At 41.8% G+C, this 17,815-nt stretch overlaps 1 protein-coding gene across 6 annotated transcripts in view; it reads left to right on the forward strand.

The window, feature by feature from the left end:
• The window catches only part of cebpg (CCAAT enhancer binding protein gamma), a 94,063-nt gene that overhangs the window by 75,227 nt on the left and 1,021 nt on the right, over positions 1-17,815 (forward strand). For 5 of the 6 annotated variants that reach the window (XM_059993350.1, XM_059993351.1, XM_059993353.1 and 2 more), the window contains exon 3: positions 10,356-17,646. In XM_059993350.1, coding sequence (XP_059849333.1) covers positions 10,482-10,967 — 486 coding nt within the window. In that variant the 5' untranslated portion in view covers positions 10,356-10,481 and the 3' untranslated portion in view covers positions 10,968-17,646. Of the gene's footprint in view, positions 1-10,355; positions 17,647-17,815 lie in introns of those variants that run through there. The other variant, XR_009516372.1, reaches the window with a different exon arrangement.

Here is a 17,815-nt window from a genome sequence, read left to right on the forward strand (position 1 = left end):
GCGTCTGCACATCAGGGCTGTATGACGTCACCTTCATCTTTACACAGGATCGCAAGCTGTCATCTGTGAGGCGTGCGCGATGTTTGTTTTTAATAAAGTTCATGTTGGAGAACACCTGCTCACATACATATGTGGATCCAAAGATCGACAGGACTCCAAGCGCATACTTTTTAATGTTTACATAAATGTCGGGGATGGCATTCCATGTTCCGAACACAAGTTTGTCCGATTTGGAGAGGTTTTCAATATCACTCCATTTGTGATTCTGAGCAAGAACGGCCTTCTGACGGGCAACATCTTCAAGGTCTGCTGTCAAGCGTCTAAACTTGGACACCCATATGTCTTTGTTGGCTATGTCGGCCGGTTCCATCTCAAGATCAGGTTGACTCACACCTGCCAATGCAGTCGTATTCAGTAGGGATGGATCGATGCTTAGGGGAGTGACCGGGAAGGATAATGTGTTTTTTTCCTCTCTGAACTCACAGAAGCGTTTCCCAAACGATGTTTGCATTGCGATGATTGCAGAATGTAAATACTCTGAATTTATCATGTCGTGACCTTGTTTGAACTCTCTCAAATTGGGGAAGTGAGACAATGTGCCTTTCTGTAAATCTCTGGCAAGCACTGTCAACTTGCGCTCAAATGCCAAAACATCCTCCAACATGTGTAGGGCTGTACGTCCTTTCCCCTGAAGAGCTGTGTTCAGCGTGTTCAGGTGCGCTGTCATGTCTACCATGAAGTGTAGCTTTTCCAGCCACTCTGGCTGTTCCAGCTCAGGAAAGGTGAGCCCTTTGCTGCCCAGGAAAGTTTTCACTTCTTCCAGACACGCGACAAAGCGTTTCAGCACCTCCCCTCTGGACAGCCAGCGATAAAAACAGGTTGTAGCGGTGTGCTACACGCAGTCAGTAAACTGCAGTCAAAGATAGCTTTATTCGAACTAAACAGCCTTGCTTTTAAGCCTCCCTCAACCCGCCCCCCCGTGGGCGCGGATGCTCCAAAAGACATGTTCTCACAAACCCCCGTAGGCTATCTCCCTTAACCTGAATGCTGGCTAATTGTGAGCCGGTTCCAATGTGCCAGGAAATGGGTCGCCACAACATCTTATTTAGATTGTACAAGATCACCATAATCTTCAAATTTAGAATTACATTTCAAAAACTAACAAACCAACATAAAATACATTTTAATTAAATACTCATCATTTATTTTCCAAAGCTACAGGGAGCCGCAGCACAGAGATGAAAGAGGCGCATGCGGCTCCGGAGCCGCGGGTTGCCGACCCCCATCCTAGACTAACTTCAGTATATCTTAGAAACTTCCATTGTGTATTACACATTTTACCATATTTCCAGTGTAATTAAATTTAACTCTTACAGTCCCTCACAAAATTATATTGGAGAATAGAATATAGTAGAGAAATTAAACAAACATTCATTCTCTGTCAGTTGAAGGCACACAATACTTTTCCAAGAAATAGTGGGGTAACAAGATGTCCAGTGTGACTGAGGAGCTGAAGTAGAATTACTAAAACTAAAAATGGTGAAATTAATGGGACTAAAAGCTAACAAATCCCTTGGATGTAATGACCTGCACACCAAGGTTTAGAAAAAGATGGTACTGGAAATGGGTAAATTGATTGTGAACTTCCAGAATTTACAGAACTTTTGGGCGGAATGGTTGTGTTTTGGTCAGCTTAATGCTATTACGGTGCCAATGACCTGGGTTTAATTCTGCTGCTGTCTGTAAGGAGTTGGTGCATTTTCTATGTGACTCTGTAAGTTTCCTCTGAATTCCTCTCACATTTCAAAGATGCACTTGTTCATTGTTAATTGGTCACATGGACAGCATAGGATTGTTGGGTTGGAAGAGCTTATTACCATTCTGTATCTAAATAATTTTAAAAAAACAATAATTTTAGAACGGTTCCCACAGACTGGAAAGTAGCTGATGTAACCCAGCTAATTTAAGAAAGAAGAGAATAAACTGAAATATAATATTAGGGAAGAACAATTCTTGAATCTATTATGAAGGAAGTGGTAACTGTGAGTTAGAAAATATAAATAGATTTGAGAAGAACCAAGTTGAAATAAAGAAAGGAAGTTCAGGTTGGGCAAATGTTAGCTCTTTGAAGATTGTAGTTAACTGAATAAATAAGGGAGAACCAATGGGTGTACGTGGACTTTCAGAAGGGCGATAATGAGGTTACATGAGATTACACTGAACTAGTGAGTGTGGGGGAGAGTAATCAGAATCAGGTTTAATGTCACTGGCATATGTCATGAAATTTGTTATGCAGCAGTAGATTAAAAAAAAACACTAAATTACAGTAAGAAATGTGTGTGTGTGTATACACATATATACAAAAATAAAATATGTGTGTGTGTGTGTGTGTATATATATATATACACACACATATATTTAAATATAAATATGTATGTATATGTTAAATTAAATAATGCAAAAAGAGGAAAAAAAGGTTGAGATGTTGTTGATGGGTTCAACGTCTATTCCGAAACCTGATGGCAGAGGAGTAAAAGCTATTTCTGAAACATTGAGTGTGAGTCTTCAGGCTCCTGTACCTCCTCCCAGATGGTAGCAATAAGAAGGGGCCATGTCCTGGATGATAAGGGTCCTTAATGGTAGATGCCATCTTTTTGAGGCATCGCTACTTGAATATGTCCTGGATTCTGGTGCCCATGATGGAGCTAGCTGAGTTTACAACTTTCCACAGCTAATTTTGATCCTGTGCAGTGCGATCTCCCCCACCTCTTTACAAGACAGTGATACAGCCAGCTAGAATGCTTTCTATGGTACATCTGCAGAAATCTGGCAGGTATTTCAGGCTTTCTTGGTGCCTAGGTTGAGATTGGCTAATGGAGAGTTTGCATAAACTGGTCTTGTCTTTCAAGCTGTAACTAATGGCATACTACAATGTTTATTCTGTCATGTAAGTTGTGTAGAATTCATGTTAATTTATATATTAACTTGTGCTTGTACATATTGTGCTCAGTTCTGGTCCCATCATTATAGGAAGAATGTGGAAGCTTTAGAAGAGGTGATTTAACAGAATGCTGCCTTGATTAGAGATTCTATATTATGAAGATCCATTGAGTGAGCTGGAGCTTTTTCTTTGGAGCGAAGGAGGAGGAGGAGAGGTGACTCAGTAGAGATGTTTAAGATCATGAGGCATAGAGTGGATAGCTAGAGACTTTATCCCAGGGTGGAAGTAGCTGATATGAGGGGGCATAATTTTAAGGTGATTGGAGGAAAGTATAGGGGAAATATCAGAGTGTTGGGTGTGTGGAATGCACTGCCGGGGCAGTGGTAGAGACAGAAACATTAGGGACATTTAAGACTGGATAGGAACATGGATGGCTTTGTAGGAGGGAAGGGTTTAGATTAATTTTCAAGTAAGTTGAAAGGTGAACACAACATCATGGCTTGTACTGTTCTACACTTTTTGTACTGTGCTGCAGCCACAAAAAGCTCACTGTCACACTCCAGGGATGCATGCTGATACAGTAAACTTGACTTCTCATAGTGCCAGACTCCAGCTGTCTTGTCTGTATTAAAGATTTGGATATATCACTCTTGATCCTCCCATACCAGAGATACAAAAGCAGGAAGTGCTGTGTCTTCTGGGCAATGTAGACAGACATGACAGATGGAGAAGCGGGTGGGAGCCAGAGTGGGAACAGTTAGTGGAGAGGTTGTGGAGACAGATGTTGGTAAGAGCTCAGACAAAGTTAGGAATCAAAAGGTTGAGCAAGGTGTGACAAAATCGAAAAGGGTGAATATAGGACTGAAGGTGTTGTATCTGAATGCGTGCAGTATACAGAATAACATAGATGAACTTGTAGTACAGTTGCAAATTGGCAGATATGATGTTGTAGGCATCACTGAGTCATGGCGGAAAGAAGGCCATAGTTGGGAGCTTAGCATTAAAGGATATACTTTGTATCGAAAGGGTAAGAAGGAAGGCATAGGGGTGATGTGACTTGGTAAGAGATGGAATTACTCCTATAGAAAGGTTATATAGGGTCAGAGAATGTTGAATCTTTATGGGTGGAGTTTAGAAACTACAAGGGTAAACAATCCATAATGAGAATCATATGTAGATCTCCAAATAGCAGCCAAGATGTGGGGTTAAGATTGCAAAGGCAACTGGAAAAGTCATGTAATAAGGGTAATAGGGCACTTCAGTATGCAGGGGTATTGAGAAAATCAGGTTGATGTCAAATTGCAATAGAGGGAATTTGTTGAATACCAATGAGATGGCTATTTAGAGCAGCCTGTGCTTGAGCCTACACAGGGAAAGGCTAAGTTAGATCGTGTGTTGTGTAATAACCCAATTTTGATCTGCCTCCCCCACCTCTTTTCTAGACAGTGATATAGCCAGTTAGAATGCCTTCCATGGTACATCTGCAGAAATCTGGCAGGTATTTCAGGCTTTCTTGGTGCCTAGATTGAGATTGGCTAATGGAGAGTTTGCATAAACTGGTCATATTAGGTCTTATAATCTTATTATGGAGCTTAACATAAAGGTACTTTGCACCTGCCTTCACTGTGGAAGACACTAGTAGTGTGCCAGAGATCAGTGAGTGTCAGGGAGCTGGAATGAGTGCCTTTGCTATTACAAAAGAAAAAGTGCGAGGCAAACTCAAAGGTCTTAAGGTGGATAAGTCACCTGGATCAGATGGACTACACTCCGGGGTCCTGAGAAAGGTTGCTGAAGAGATGATGGATGCATTAGTCATGATCTTTCAAGAATCACTTGATCCTTCCATGGTCCCAGAGGTCTGGACGATTGCAGATGTCACTCCACTCTTTTAAGGGAGGAAGGCAAAAGAAAAGAAATTATAAACCAGTTAGCCTAACCTTAGTGGTTGGGAAAGTGTTGGAGTCCATTATTAAGGATGAGGATTTGAGGTATTTAATAAAATAAGTCAAAGTCAGCATGGTCTCTGTAAAGGGAAATTTTGCCTGACAAATCTGTTAGAGTTTTTTTGAGGAAGTAACAAGCAGGGTGGACAAAGGAGAGGCAGTGGGTGTCACTTACTTGGATTTTCAGAAGGCATTTGATAAGGTGCCACACATGAGGCTGCTTTACAAGATAAAATCCTATGGTAATATAGGAAAGATGCGGACTTGGATAGCAGAATGACCAACAGATAGGAGGCAGTGAGTGGGAATAAAAGGGGCTTTTTCGGGTTGGCTGACAGTGACTAGTGGTGTTCCTCGAGTCAGTATTGGGACTGCTGCTTTTCACATGGTTTGTCAATGATTTAGATAATGGCAAAGATTTTTGGCAAAGTTTGCAGATGATATGAAAGTAGTTGAAGAGGCAGGTAGCGCTGAGGAAGCAATGCAATTGCAGCAGGGCTTAGACAAATTGGAAGAATGGGCAAAAAAGTGGCAGATGGAATATAGTGTTGGGAAATGTATGATAATGTATTTTGGTAAAAGGAACAATAGTGCGAACTATTATCTAAATTGGGAGAAGGTTCAAACATCAGAGGTACATAGTGACTTTGGAGTCCTCATGCAAAACTCCCAGAAGCTTAATTTACAGGTTGAGTATGTGGTAAAGAAGGCAAATGCAATGTAGGCATTTATTTTAAAGAGAACAGAATATAAAAGCAAGGAGATAATGCTGAGCCTTTACAAGACTCTAGATAGGCTGCACTTGGAGTATTGTCAACAGTTTTGAGCCCCAGATCTCAAAAATGATGTGTTGTCATTGGAGAGAGTCCAGAGGAGGTTCACAAGGATGATTCCGGGAGTGAATGGGGTTAACACGTGAGGAGCATTTGGAAGCTTTGGGCCTGTACTCACTGGAATTTAGAAGAATGCAGGGGGATCTCATTGAAATGTACTCAATGTTGAAAGGACTAGACAGGGTGGATGTGGCGAAGATATTTCCTTTGGTGGGGTATCCAGAACTAGAGGCCACAGCCTCAAAATTGAGGGGTGACCCTTTAGAACAAAGTGGAATTATTTTAGTCACAGGCTGCAGTGGAGACCAAATCTGTGGGTATATTTAATGCGGAAGTTGTTTGTTTCCTGATCGGTCAAAGCATCAAAGTTTATAGCGAGAAGGCAGGTGTATAGGGTTGAGTGGGATCTGGGATCAGTCATGATTGAATGGCAGAGCAGATTTGATGGGCTGAATGGCCTAATTCTGATCCTATGTCTTATGACCCTAGGATACACATTGGATAGGCAGGAAGGCAAAGCGGTTGACATTGCTCTGTTGGTAAAAAAAAGTTAAATCAAATCATTAGAAAGAGGTTACTTACAACCTCATCCTATTACCGCAATTTTTGGTTTACCAATCTTAGACTCACTGCATTTATCTTCTTCTGTCCGTCGAATGATTGCATTTCTAACTCTGATGGCTAGAAGATCTATATTGTTGAATTGGAAAGAAATTAATCCTCCCACTGTATTTAATTGGTTCTCTCAAACTATGTTATGTTTAAATTTAGAAAAAATTAGAAGTGGTACTTTTGAGACTTCTATTAAATTTGAAAAGTTATGGAGACCATTTATTCAACATTTTCATATGATGTAATATGACCCTGTGCCAAGTTCATTTGATTTCCCAGCTTTTAGCTTATGTATTCTAAGAGGACCGGAAGTGACGGCTTTGATGATACTTATTTTTGTGAGATATTATAAACAGCCCCCTTTTTTTTCTCTCTTTTTTTGCTTCTTTTTTCTTCTATATTAGTTATTAGATTAGATTAGCTAGTTTTGCATTATATATATATATTTTTTGTTTTTTTTCTTTCTTTTTTCTGTTTTCTTTATATCATATATTATGAAATATTTAGACTTACTATGTTCATACATATATTTTATGGCTTATGTCTTGGTAAACACATTTATATTGTAACTATTATGTATGTTTTTTTTCATATGTAATGGAATTTATATGTTGGTAATTTCTTTATCAATATATCATTTGTATTCTGTCCATATTACTAATATTAATAAAAAGATTTAGAAAGAAAGAAAGAGGTTACTTAGGGTTGGAAGGTGTTGAATTATTTTGGGCAGGGTAAAGGAACTGCAACTCCTAATAGGAGTTGTACACAGACCCCAACTAGAAAATGCATGCCAAATGACTATGTTACAAGATCTGAGGGTCTTCAATATGCACATAGATTGGGAAAATCATTTTGATGCTGGATTACAGGATGGGAAATTTGAGAGTGCTTTTAGAGCAACTTGTAGTAGAGCTCACCAGAAGATGACACAACCATGGCTAACAAGAGAAGTCAAAGCCAGCATGAAAGCTGAAGAAGGGCATATAATGGAGCAAAAATTAGTGGGAAATTAAGGATTGTGAGGCTTTTAAAAACTAACAGAAGGCAACTAAAGACGTCAATAAGAATGTAAAGATGGAATACAAAAATAAGCTAGCCAATAATATTAAAGAGGATGCCAAAAGTTTCTTCAGATACATAGTGTAAAAGAGAGGCGAGAGTGGATATTGGACTGCTGGAGAGGTAGAGTGGAGAACAACGAAATAGTGGATAAACTGGATAAGTGTTTTGCATCTATGCACTGTGGCATACACTAGCAATATGGTGGAAGTTCTACGTGTTGGGGGCATGAAGTGTGTGAAGTTACCATAACTAGAGAGAAGGTACTTGTGAAACTGAAAGGTAGATAAGTCACCTGGACCAGATGGTGTACACCCCAGAGTTCTGAAATAGGTGGCTGAAGAGACTGTGGAGCCATTAGTAATGATCTTTCAAGAAGCACTGGATTCTGGAATGGTTCTGGAGTGAAATTTGCAGATTTCACTCCACTGTTCAAGAAGGATGAGAGGTAGAAGAAAAGAAACTATAGGCCAAGTTTGTCTGACCTCAGTGGTTGGGAAGATGTTGGTTTCGATTATTAAGGATGAGGTCTCAGGGTATTTGGAGGTACATGATAAAATAGGCCATAGTTATCATTGGTTTCCTCAAGAGAAAACTTGCCTGACAAATCTTTTGGAATTTTTTGAAGGAATAACAAGCAGGATAGACAACAGAAAATCAGTTGATGTTGTGTACTTGGAATTACAAGTACTTACAATTACATGTACTGTAATTGATTTATTTATTTACAATACAGTTTCTTCTATATTATGTATTGCATTGAACTACTGTTAACAAATTTCACAATACATGCGGGTGATAATAAACCTGATCCTGATTTTGATTTTCAGTAGGAGTACCACACTTGAGGCTGTTTAATGATTTATGAGATCATGATTTTACAGGAAAGATTCTAGTATGGATAAAGCATAGGCTGATGGGAGGAGGCAGAGTGGGATTAAAGGAAGCATTTTCTGGCTGGCTGCCGGTGACTGGTGGTGTTCCACAAGGGTCCATGTTGGGACTGATTATTTTTACATTGTTTTTCAATGATTTGAATGATGGAATTGATAGGCTTTGTTGTAAAGTTTGCAGATGATATGAAGGTGGGTGGAGGGGAGGTAGTTTTGAGGAAGTAGGAAGCCACAGAAGGATTTAAACAGATTAGGAGAAAAGGCAAAGAAAGGCAGATGGAATACGGTGTCAGGAAGTCAGGAACCACTTAGGTAGCAGAAATGAAAGGGTTGGCTATTTTCTAAATGGAAAGAAAATACAAAAAATCTGAGACGCAAAATAACTTGGGAGTCCTTTTGCAGGATTCCTTAAAAGTTAATATGCAGCTTGAGTCTGTGCTGTGGGAGGCAAATGCAATGTTAACATTAATTTCAAGAGGACAAGAATATAAAAGCAAGAAGGTAATTTTGAGACTTCTTGAAATACTAGGAAGGTCTCACTTGAAGTATTGTGAGCAGTTTTGGGCCCTTCATCTTCGAAAGGAGGGTGGAAACTGGAGAAGGTTCAAAGGAGGTTTACGAAAATGATTCCAGGATTGAATGGCTTGTCAAATGAAGAGCACCCCTGGGCCTGTATTCACTGGAATTCAGAAGAATGAGGGGTGACCTTATTGAAACCTATTGAATGGTGAAAGGCCCTGATAGAGTGGATGTGGAGAGGATGTTTTCTATGGTGGGAGAATCTTAAGACCAGCGAACACAGATGAGGAGAAATTTTGTTAGCCAAAAAATGGTGAATCTGTGGAATTCTTTGCCACAGGCAGCTGTGGAGGCAAAGTCTTTAAGTATACTTAAGGCAGAGGTTGATAGATTCTTCATTGGTCAGGGCATGAAGGGAAATAGGGAGAAGGCAGGATATTGGGGCTGATGAAATCAGTCATGATGAAATGATGGAACAGACTTGATGGGCCGAATAAGCCTATATCTATGGTTTTATGGTCTCAAGAAATTTCTTTCCCAGAAGGCAAAACCCACAAAATACTGGAGGAGCTGAGCAGATAAAGCAGCTTCCATGTAAATGAGTAAACAGCTGATGTTTTGGGTCAAGAAATGTCAATCAGTTATTCACTTCCATAGATACTGCCTGAGCTGAGTTCATCCGGCACCTCGTGTGCTTTGCCTTGGATTTTCAGCATCTGCAGATTTTCTCGTATTTGTCACTTTCCTGGAAAGATGGTGTATCTTTGGACTTCTCTATGTATGGGCCTATGTTCGGGATTGATTGTGTTTAGATATTAATACCACTGTAACATGAAGTTAGCATAAGAAAGTGGTGCTGAGGTAGAATGTTAGGAATGAGCTGTTAGGAATAACTCTGGTTCTTATACAATCTGTTAGGGCTGCCAAACCTTTCAAAGTTCTTAGTCAGTTTATATCAAAGTATGTATATGTCACCATATGCTACCTTCAGATTCATTTTCTTGGGGGACTTTGCATTCATATAAAGAAATACAATGGGATTTATGAAAACTGTATATAACAAAGACCGACAAAATAGTGCAAAAGAGAACAAATCATGTAAAATAATACATTCAAAATGTAAATAATACTGAGTACATGAGTTCAGAATCTTGAAATTGAGTCTGTAGTTTGTGGAATCAATTCAGTGTTGAGGTGGTTCAGGAGTCTGATGGTTGAGAGGTAATTGTTCCTGAATCTGGTGCTGTGGGACACAAGACCACCCTTCCCGATGGTCATAGTGAGAATGAACATGGCCTGGATATTGGGGATCTTTGATCATGCATTCTGCTTTCCTGTGGTAGTTCTCCTTGTAGATGTACTCAGTGATGGAAAGTGCTTTGCCTGTGATGGACCGGGCTGCATTAGTAGACATTTCTGTTTCTGAACATTAGTATTTCCATACCAGGCCATAGTGCAACCAGTCAGGATACTCTCCACTGTGCATCTAGTGAAGTTTATCTGAGTTTCAGATCTTTGTCAGCCATGGTGATTTATTCTTGTGTCTTTTCAGATCGTGAGGGTCTTCAGGTTCCTGTTGCAGTGTCACTCTTGGGGCACGATACTCCCTGTATTGGAAGGATCACGCTTTATTAACTGGAGAAGAGGAGCCAGTCCATCAAGGGGGTCACTGAGACAAATGAGCGCGCAGCCTGTTATTTCAACCTACCCCCAAGAGAGCACCGGTCAGAATGGAGTGAGCGGTGCGTCACTCCAGAACACCAGCACTGGCAGTGGGAGTATCAATACCCACCAAGTGCCACAACTCAGCACACTCAACCCCACAGGGGGTGGCAAGGCCATGGCGCCGAGCAAGCAGAGCAAGAAGAGTGTGGTCCACAACAAGGAGAGCGAGGAATACCGGCAGCGGCGTGAGCGCAACAACCTGGCAGTCAGGAAGAGCAGGTTAAAGAGCAAGCAGAAGGCACGCGACACGCAGCAGAGAGTCGACGAGCTGAAGGAGGAGAATGAGAGGCTCGAAGCAAAGATCAAACTGCTCACCAAGGAACTGAGTGTCTTAAAGGATTTGTTCCTGGAGTACGCGCATAGTTTTTCTGATAATGGGCACCCCTCATTTACTGAAGGCACTGGATCTGAGCAGGAGACTGGCAATGGGGAGCAGTAGGCTTGGGGGCAGACACCCAGAGAAATCTTACTGAGAGGGGCCTTTACCTCAAACTCTCTAATTTAAGGTTTCATTGCACAATGATGCTTCTGTTGCCGAAATTCCTGTCACTTGGTGCTTGTGGTTGGAAGAAACTTGGGGCCTTGATGCAACAGAAGAACTGATTGTATCCAAATCATGAGCACACTCAAAACTGACAGATAGCACTAGCACCAATTCCCCTCAAGCTGCCAAATGTCCTCTCCTCATCCTCTCGACTTTTCCCTCATCCTTTCATTACACTGAAGGGATGGTATCAGGGCTGTCCATTCCCAAGTGTGTCCATCTCCCATTTAACCTCGTTCATTTTACTGGATGGAAACTTGTGAGCTGCAGCGTTCCACAGCAGAGAGATCTCACACTAGGTTGTTAACATTGGTAGAACAGAAGAGGGCAGAGAGTCTCATACTGGGTACTGAGCCCCATTTCACTGTTTGCTCACATTGGCAGAACAGACCAGGGTAGAGAGATCTCACACTGGGTACTAACCCCCTCTCACCATCTCCTTATGGTAGCATAATGGTTAGTGCAACACTGTGTGACAGCTCAAGGTATTCAGAGTTAAATCCTGGTGTCCTCTGTTGGGAGTTTGTGCATCTGCCCCATGACATGCATGGGTTTCCTTCCACAGTCCAAAGACGTACTGGTTAGTAGGTTAATTGGTCAATATAAATTGTCCCATGAGTAGGCTAGTGTTAAGTCAGAGATTGCTGGAACTGCAGCTCAAAAGGTTGGTAGGGGCTGTTCCACGCTGTAGCCCTAGTAGATACTGAGCCCAATTGCTCAAGGTTTGATCGTGTTGATCAAGTTTCAAGGTGGTACAGACCAGAGTAGACAGGGTCCACACTGGGTACTGAACCCCATTCCTCAAGGTTTGCTCACTTTGGTGGTGCAAACTGGAGCTGGCAGACCTGTGTGCGCTGCATCACAAGCCCCTCTATCTGCACTGTTGGCCAGTGCACTTCCCAGCACTTGGCTTGTCCAGGTAGTGAAGCTGTCTGGACTTGCTAGGTTGTTGATGGAAGCAACTCGGCTAGTTGAGATGGAGGGAAGATATTGGGGGATCAGTGGTGATACCATTTCTAGATTTGTATGCCTGGAGATGTTTGAGGCTTGATGTAAGATTCTGCCCAGACATAATGTTGCTTTAGCTTCCATTATATCTGTGTTACTCATTGAAACCCCTACATGTGCCTCCTTTATTATCACATCCCAGCAGTTTCCTTTCTAACAAGTTGCAGCTTATCCAGACAGATCCTGATCCTGGAAACTATACCCTCAGAAGCAGCAGACACTGCATTAAAATCACTTCGCTCAATCTGTTTTGGTCGTTGTGTTCTTTTAAAGTTTGTGTTAGAACCCAAATAATTCCTTTGTGTAAGTGAATCAGAAAAATCAAATTTTAATGTATGCTTTCGAATAACAGAATGAAATGACCGGGACGCCATATGCTGGACAATTTAAACCTATTCTATCCATTGCTGGTTAAGGTGAGTGATGCAATCTTCAGTTGTAAGAATGGAGATTAAAATACTAATGTTCACAAATGTATTTCTATCTGTGACATCGTTTGCATTGGGCAGTGAGTCTGGGCCAGCGAGCCAGGCACCTCCACTGGTGATTACAATGATACATGGTCACTTCCTTATAGTAACTATTGACCATATCACTTTCACCAGGGTGTTGCCTGCATTTCTGGGACCTCAGTTACAGGAAGAGATTGGATTGGCTGGGCTTGATTTTACTGGATTAAAGGCTGAGAGGTGACCTGATAAGGCTACACTTAATTTCATTTATTTAGAGATACAGCACAGTAACAGGCTCTATCAACCCAATGAGCTTGCATTGCCCAGTTACACCTCTGTGACCAGTTAACCTACTGGCCTGTACGTCTTTAGAATGTGGGATGAAACCAGAGCACCCGGAGGAAGCTCATGCAGTCACAGGGAAAATGTGCAAACTACTTACAGACAGCAGTGGATTTAACCCAAGCCACTGGTGCTGTAAAGCATTACAGTAACCACTAAGCTACCATGCCACCCTGCATAGCCTAACATAAAATTGTAAGAGGCATAAATAGGTTAGATGGAATGTTTTCATCTCATGGCGGTGGTTGCCTTCACATCCGACGTTGGTATGTGTGGGGGAGTTCTTAGAGTGGAAAAGGCATTGCACTGGGTCTGTTCCACTCTTGAGCTTGGAAGTCCAGGTCCAGTGTATGGGTAGTCATCATAACCGGGGTCTTCCTTGATTGTAGGGAATTACAATGACTTCTGTGCTTCGTCATACCCTTCACTCTTCATATCTCTTCAGATCTCATCTGCCCAGTCTGCCAGAGCTGACATAGACACGTCCCTATCTCTCCTGCTGGTTACCCTCAACTGGTCTTTGGAATGTGGGATGAAGCGGTGTATTGGGGTGTGACCACTGTCACATGCAAAGAGCCATAGTCGAGAGCTGAGTGTAACCTCAAGGAAGGGGTGTCTGAACAAGAGGGCAGAGATTTAAGGTGAGAAAAATAAGGAAAAAGAACCAGAGCTAACATTTCAGGTCTAAGTGACTTCCTGAACACTCTCTTTCCACAGATGCTCCATGAACTGTAGAGATTTTCCCATTTTACCCCCTAAATAATATGGTGCCCCTGATTACAGTGCCTTAGTCTTGAAGTACAGCAATGTTCCAGGCAGATTTGACAATGACCTCCAATCCACATGCTCCCCTCAAATCAGCAGAGCCAAAGTAAATGATAAAGCATCAAGGTTCATGGGGTGTAGGACCCATGAAGGGTTGTTTTTGGCTGGAAATTGCATATGGCATCCCATACAGGGCAGAGTTACTGCACCACTGTGGCCACAGCACGATCCACACCTCTGGTGCTGGTCTCCTGAGAGGTGATGGGAATGTGGGGGGAGCACAATGGAATTAGTGTAAATGGGGGTTTGATGGTCAGTGTAGGCCCAATGGACTGAAGGGCCAGTTTCCCCCTTGGAGAAAGGTGTCTCTCAGTCACTCACACCAGAACTTCCAGAACCTAATGCATTGTGCTCCAATCTATTGTCCTTTCCTACATAACCAAGAATTTACAGCTGTTAATTTGTCCAACTGAACCCTCACTTGCAACTCTTGCACCTTGGGTATGCCAGTGAGACCAATAGACCCTGATTGTCCATTTGCTTATTTGATGCAGCTCAGAAACAGGCCCTTCAGCCACCAAATCCAAGCTGGCCATTACCATTTACACTAATGGTGTTTATGCCTCCCTGTACTGGGCCTGAGGTCTGGAGTTCCTTTCTGAAGTTGTCTGCCCCTTTCTCCCTTTTAGAATTAGTGGGTACTGCCCTGTTAATCCCACCAAAAGTCGTCCCCACCACTGAGTGCATCGATTTGGAGCACTGTTGCAGGAAAATATCAGTCATCAAAGACCCCTACCACCCAGGTCATGCTGATGCCATCAGGAAGAAGGTACAGAAGCCTATCTAAATGACTTAACAGTTCCTAATGTTTCTGCCACTACCACCACCCCAGACAGCCAGCTTAACTACATGCCCTCTGGTATTAGACATTTCAACACTTGGAAAAAGATGTCTGTCTGTCTATGCCCCTCATAACATAAAGCTGTATCTGATCTCCCAACAATTTTAGTTTTCCAAAATTTCCTAGACTGAGGGGAAAATTTATTAGAATGGAAAATAGCAATAGAATCTGATTTGTTCAAAGGGGAAGCAAGAAAGTACATGGCCAGTTAGCGTAACAATTACCAGAGGAGGATATTTTTAAAGATGTTCTAGCAAGTCATGGAGCAAAGTTCAAGGGTAACAGTCAAAGGCAGTACAGACCTGTGAAAGGCAATATCAGTTTGAGTTATATGAAGAAATAACGCGTGCTCTGGATCATAAGGAGCTGGTAGACATTTCAAAGGAGATGTGAGGGGCAAGTGAGGGCATGTGAGGATGGACAAACTTGGGTTTTCTCTGCAGCAGTGGAGGCTGAGGGGAGATCTGATAAAAGTTTTTAAGATCAGGAGAGGCATAGACAGAATCCCTCTTTCCCGGGTTGAAATGTCTAATACCAGAGGGCATGCATTTAAGGTGAGGGGGTAATTTCAAAGGAGATGTGGGGAGCAAGTTTTTTTTAAATACAGAATGTAGAGGATGCTGGGAATGTGCTGCCTGGAGTGGGTGTAGAGGCAGAAATAGAATTTTGAGAGACATAATAGGCACATGAATGTGAGGAAGATGGAAGAATATGAACATTATGTAGGCAGAAGGGTCTAGTTTAGCAATCCATTTGATACTAACAATTGGTTCTTCCACAATATTGTGGGCCAAATGGCCTGTTCCTTTGCTCTGTTCTACATTCTATGCAGGGACTAGAAGGGGGCATTTGATAAGGTCCTGCATCAACTATTGTTGAATATTAGAGCTCATGATGTAGTAGATAGCATGTTGGCATGGATGAAAGAATGGAACAAATTGAACTGCTGGCGGAGCAAAGTCAGTCAGATGTCAGAGGGACCGTTTCGGCAGGATGATATATTTTGAAAATATATATATGTATATATGTATATGCTGTGTGTGGCTGTATGTACTGTGTTTTGCACCTTGGCCCCAGAAGAACACTCTTTAGCAGTATGCAGTGCCTTGAAAATGTATTCAGTATCCACAATTATTTTCACATTTTACTGTCTCCTTTTCTAAATTTAAAGTATATTGAAGTAGAATTTTTGAGCTAATCTACAAAACATGGTGCATTATGTCAAATCAAAGGAAAAATTCCAAAGCTTGTCAAGTTTCTAAAAATTAAAAATCAACATTGTGAGGCTGAATAAGTACTCATTCCCTTTGTTATTGCTATGCTAACTTTCCTTGGGTGCAGTACTGTATCATAACACCTCATCCAATTTATTGATGTAGAAAATTGGAGGATCACCTGTTTCAATGAATTCGTATACCCCCTCTCTAAGATCCAACAGTATGGTAGCTTTGTGACAGACCAAGCTGAAAAAGCAAAACAAAGACAAAAGAGGATTCAAGACAAGTCAGGGAAATAATAGAGAAGCACAAATCTGGGGAAGGATACAAGGAGGTTTGTAGTCAGCTGAGAGCTAGATCTGTGACATTTAAGTCCAATGATCCAGGTATGTATAAAAAAACCAGGATGACTTGTGGAGGGCTATTTCAAGAACTAGAAAGCAGTTGGGAGAGGTTACAAGCAACATCAGATGCACATCAACTTTGACAGGGTTTGCAGGCCATTACTTCTTAAAAGCAAAACCCGAAATTGTGAATGGCAGCAATTTTTCAATAGCAGATGAGCTCAATGCCTTTTGTGCTTGATTTGAACTGGAGAATAAAACCACAGCTGTAAGAATCCTTGCAGCATCCAATAATCCTGTGATCTCTATCTTGGAGGCCGACGTCAGGCTGTCTTTCAAGAAGGTAAACCCTTGCAAGGTAGCAGGGCTCAATGGAGTGTCTGGTAAGGCTCTGATAATCCATGCTAACCAACTAGCAGGGGTATTCGAAGATTTTCAATCTCTCACTGCTACAGTTGAAAGTTCCTACCTGCTTCAAAAGGGCAACAATTACTCCAGTGCCCAAGAAGAGCAGCATGAACTGCCTCAATGACTATCGTTGAGTAGCTCTCACATCTATGGTGATGAGTGGTTTGTCGTGGTTAGGATCAACACCTGTCTCGGGAAGGACCTGGACTCACTGCAATTTGCCTATTGCCACAATGGGTCTACAGCTGATACAATCGCAGTGGCACCCCACGCAGCCTTGGATCACCTGGACAATGCAAATACCTCTTTCAGGATGCTGTTTATTGACTATAGCTCAGCATTTAACACCATCATTCCTACAGTCCTGATTGCAAAAGCTACAGAATGTAGACCTCTGTACCTCCCTCTACATCTGGATCCTTGACTTCCTAATAGAAGATGACAATCTGTCTGGATTGGAAATAACATCACCTTGCTGATAGTTAACACTGACATACCACAGGGATGTGTGCTTAGCCCACTGCTTCTACTCTCTACCATGACTGTGACTAAGCATTACCCAAATGCCATCTATAAATTTGTTGATGATACAGCCATTTATTGGCAAAAACACAGATGGTGATGAAAGGGAGTGCAGGAGCGAGATATACCAGTTAGTGGAATGGTGTCACAGCAACAATCTTGCACTCAACCTCAGCAAAATCCAAGAGCTGATTGAGGACTTAAGGGAGGGTAAGATGAGGGAACACAAACCAATCCTCATAGAGGGATCAGAAGTGAAGAGAGTGAGAAATTTCAAGTTGATCTCTGAGGACCTAACCTGGACACAGCTTATTTATGTAGCTATAAAGAAGGCAAGTCAGTGGCTATATTTTGTTTGCAATTTGAGAAAATTTGGGTTTGTCAACTGAAATACTTGAAAACTTCTACAAATGTATCACAGAAAACATTCTGACTGGCTGCATCATCATCTGGTATTGGGGGCAGGGGGTGCTGCTTCTGCACAAGTTCAACATGAATTGCAGAAACTTGTAAAATTAGTCAGCTCCATCATGGGTACTAGCTTCTGCAGTATCCAAGACATCTTCAAGGTACAGCGCCTTAGAAAGGCAACGTGAATCATTAAGGACCCCCCCCCCCCCCACCCAGGACATGCCCTCTTCACACTGTTACTGTTGGGAAGGAGGTACAGAAGCCTAAAGGCACACAGCAATTAGGAATAGCCTTTTCCGTCTGTCATCTGTTTTCTAAATGGACATAGAACCCATGAACACTACCTATTTTTTTGCACCACTTATTTTAACTA

This window comes from Hypanus sabinus, chromosome 17 (genome assembly GCF_030144855.1).
Source record: "Hypanus sabinus isolate sHypSab1 chromosome 17, sHypSab1.hap1, whole genome shotgun sequence".
Lineage (NCBI taxonomy): Eukaryota > Metazoa > Chordata > Chondrichthyes > Myliobatiformes > Dasyatidae > Hypanus > Hypanus sabinus.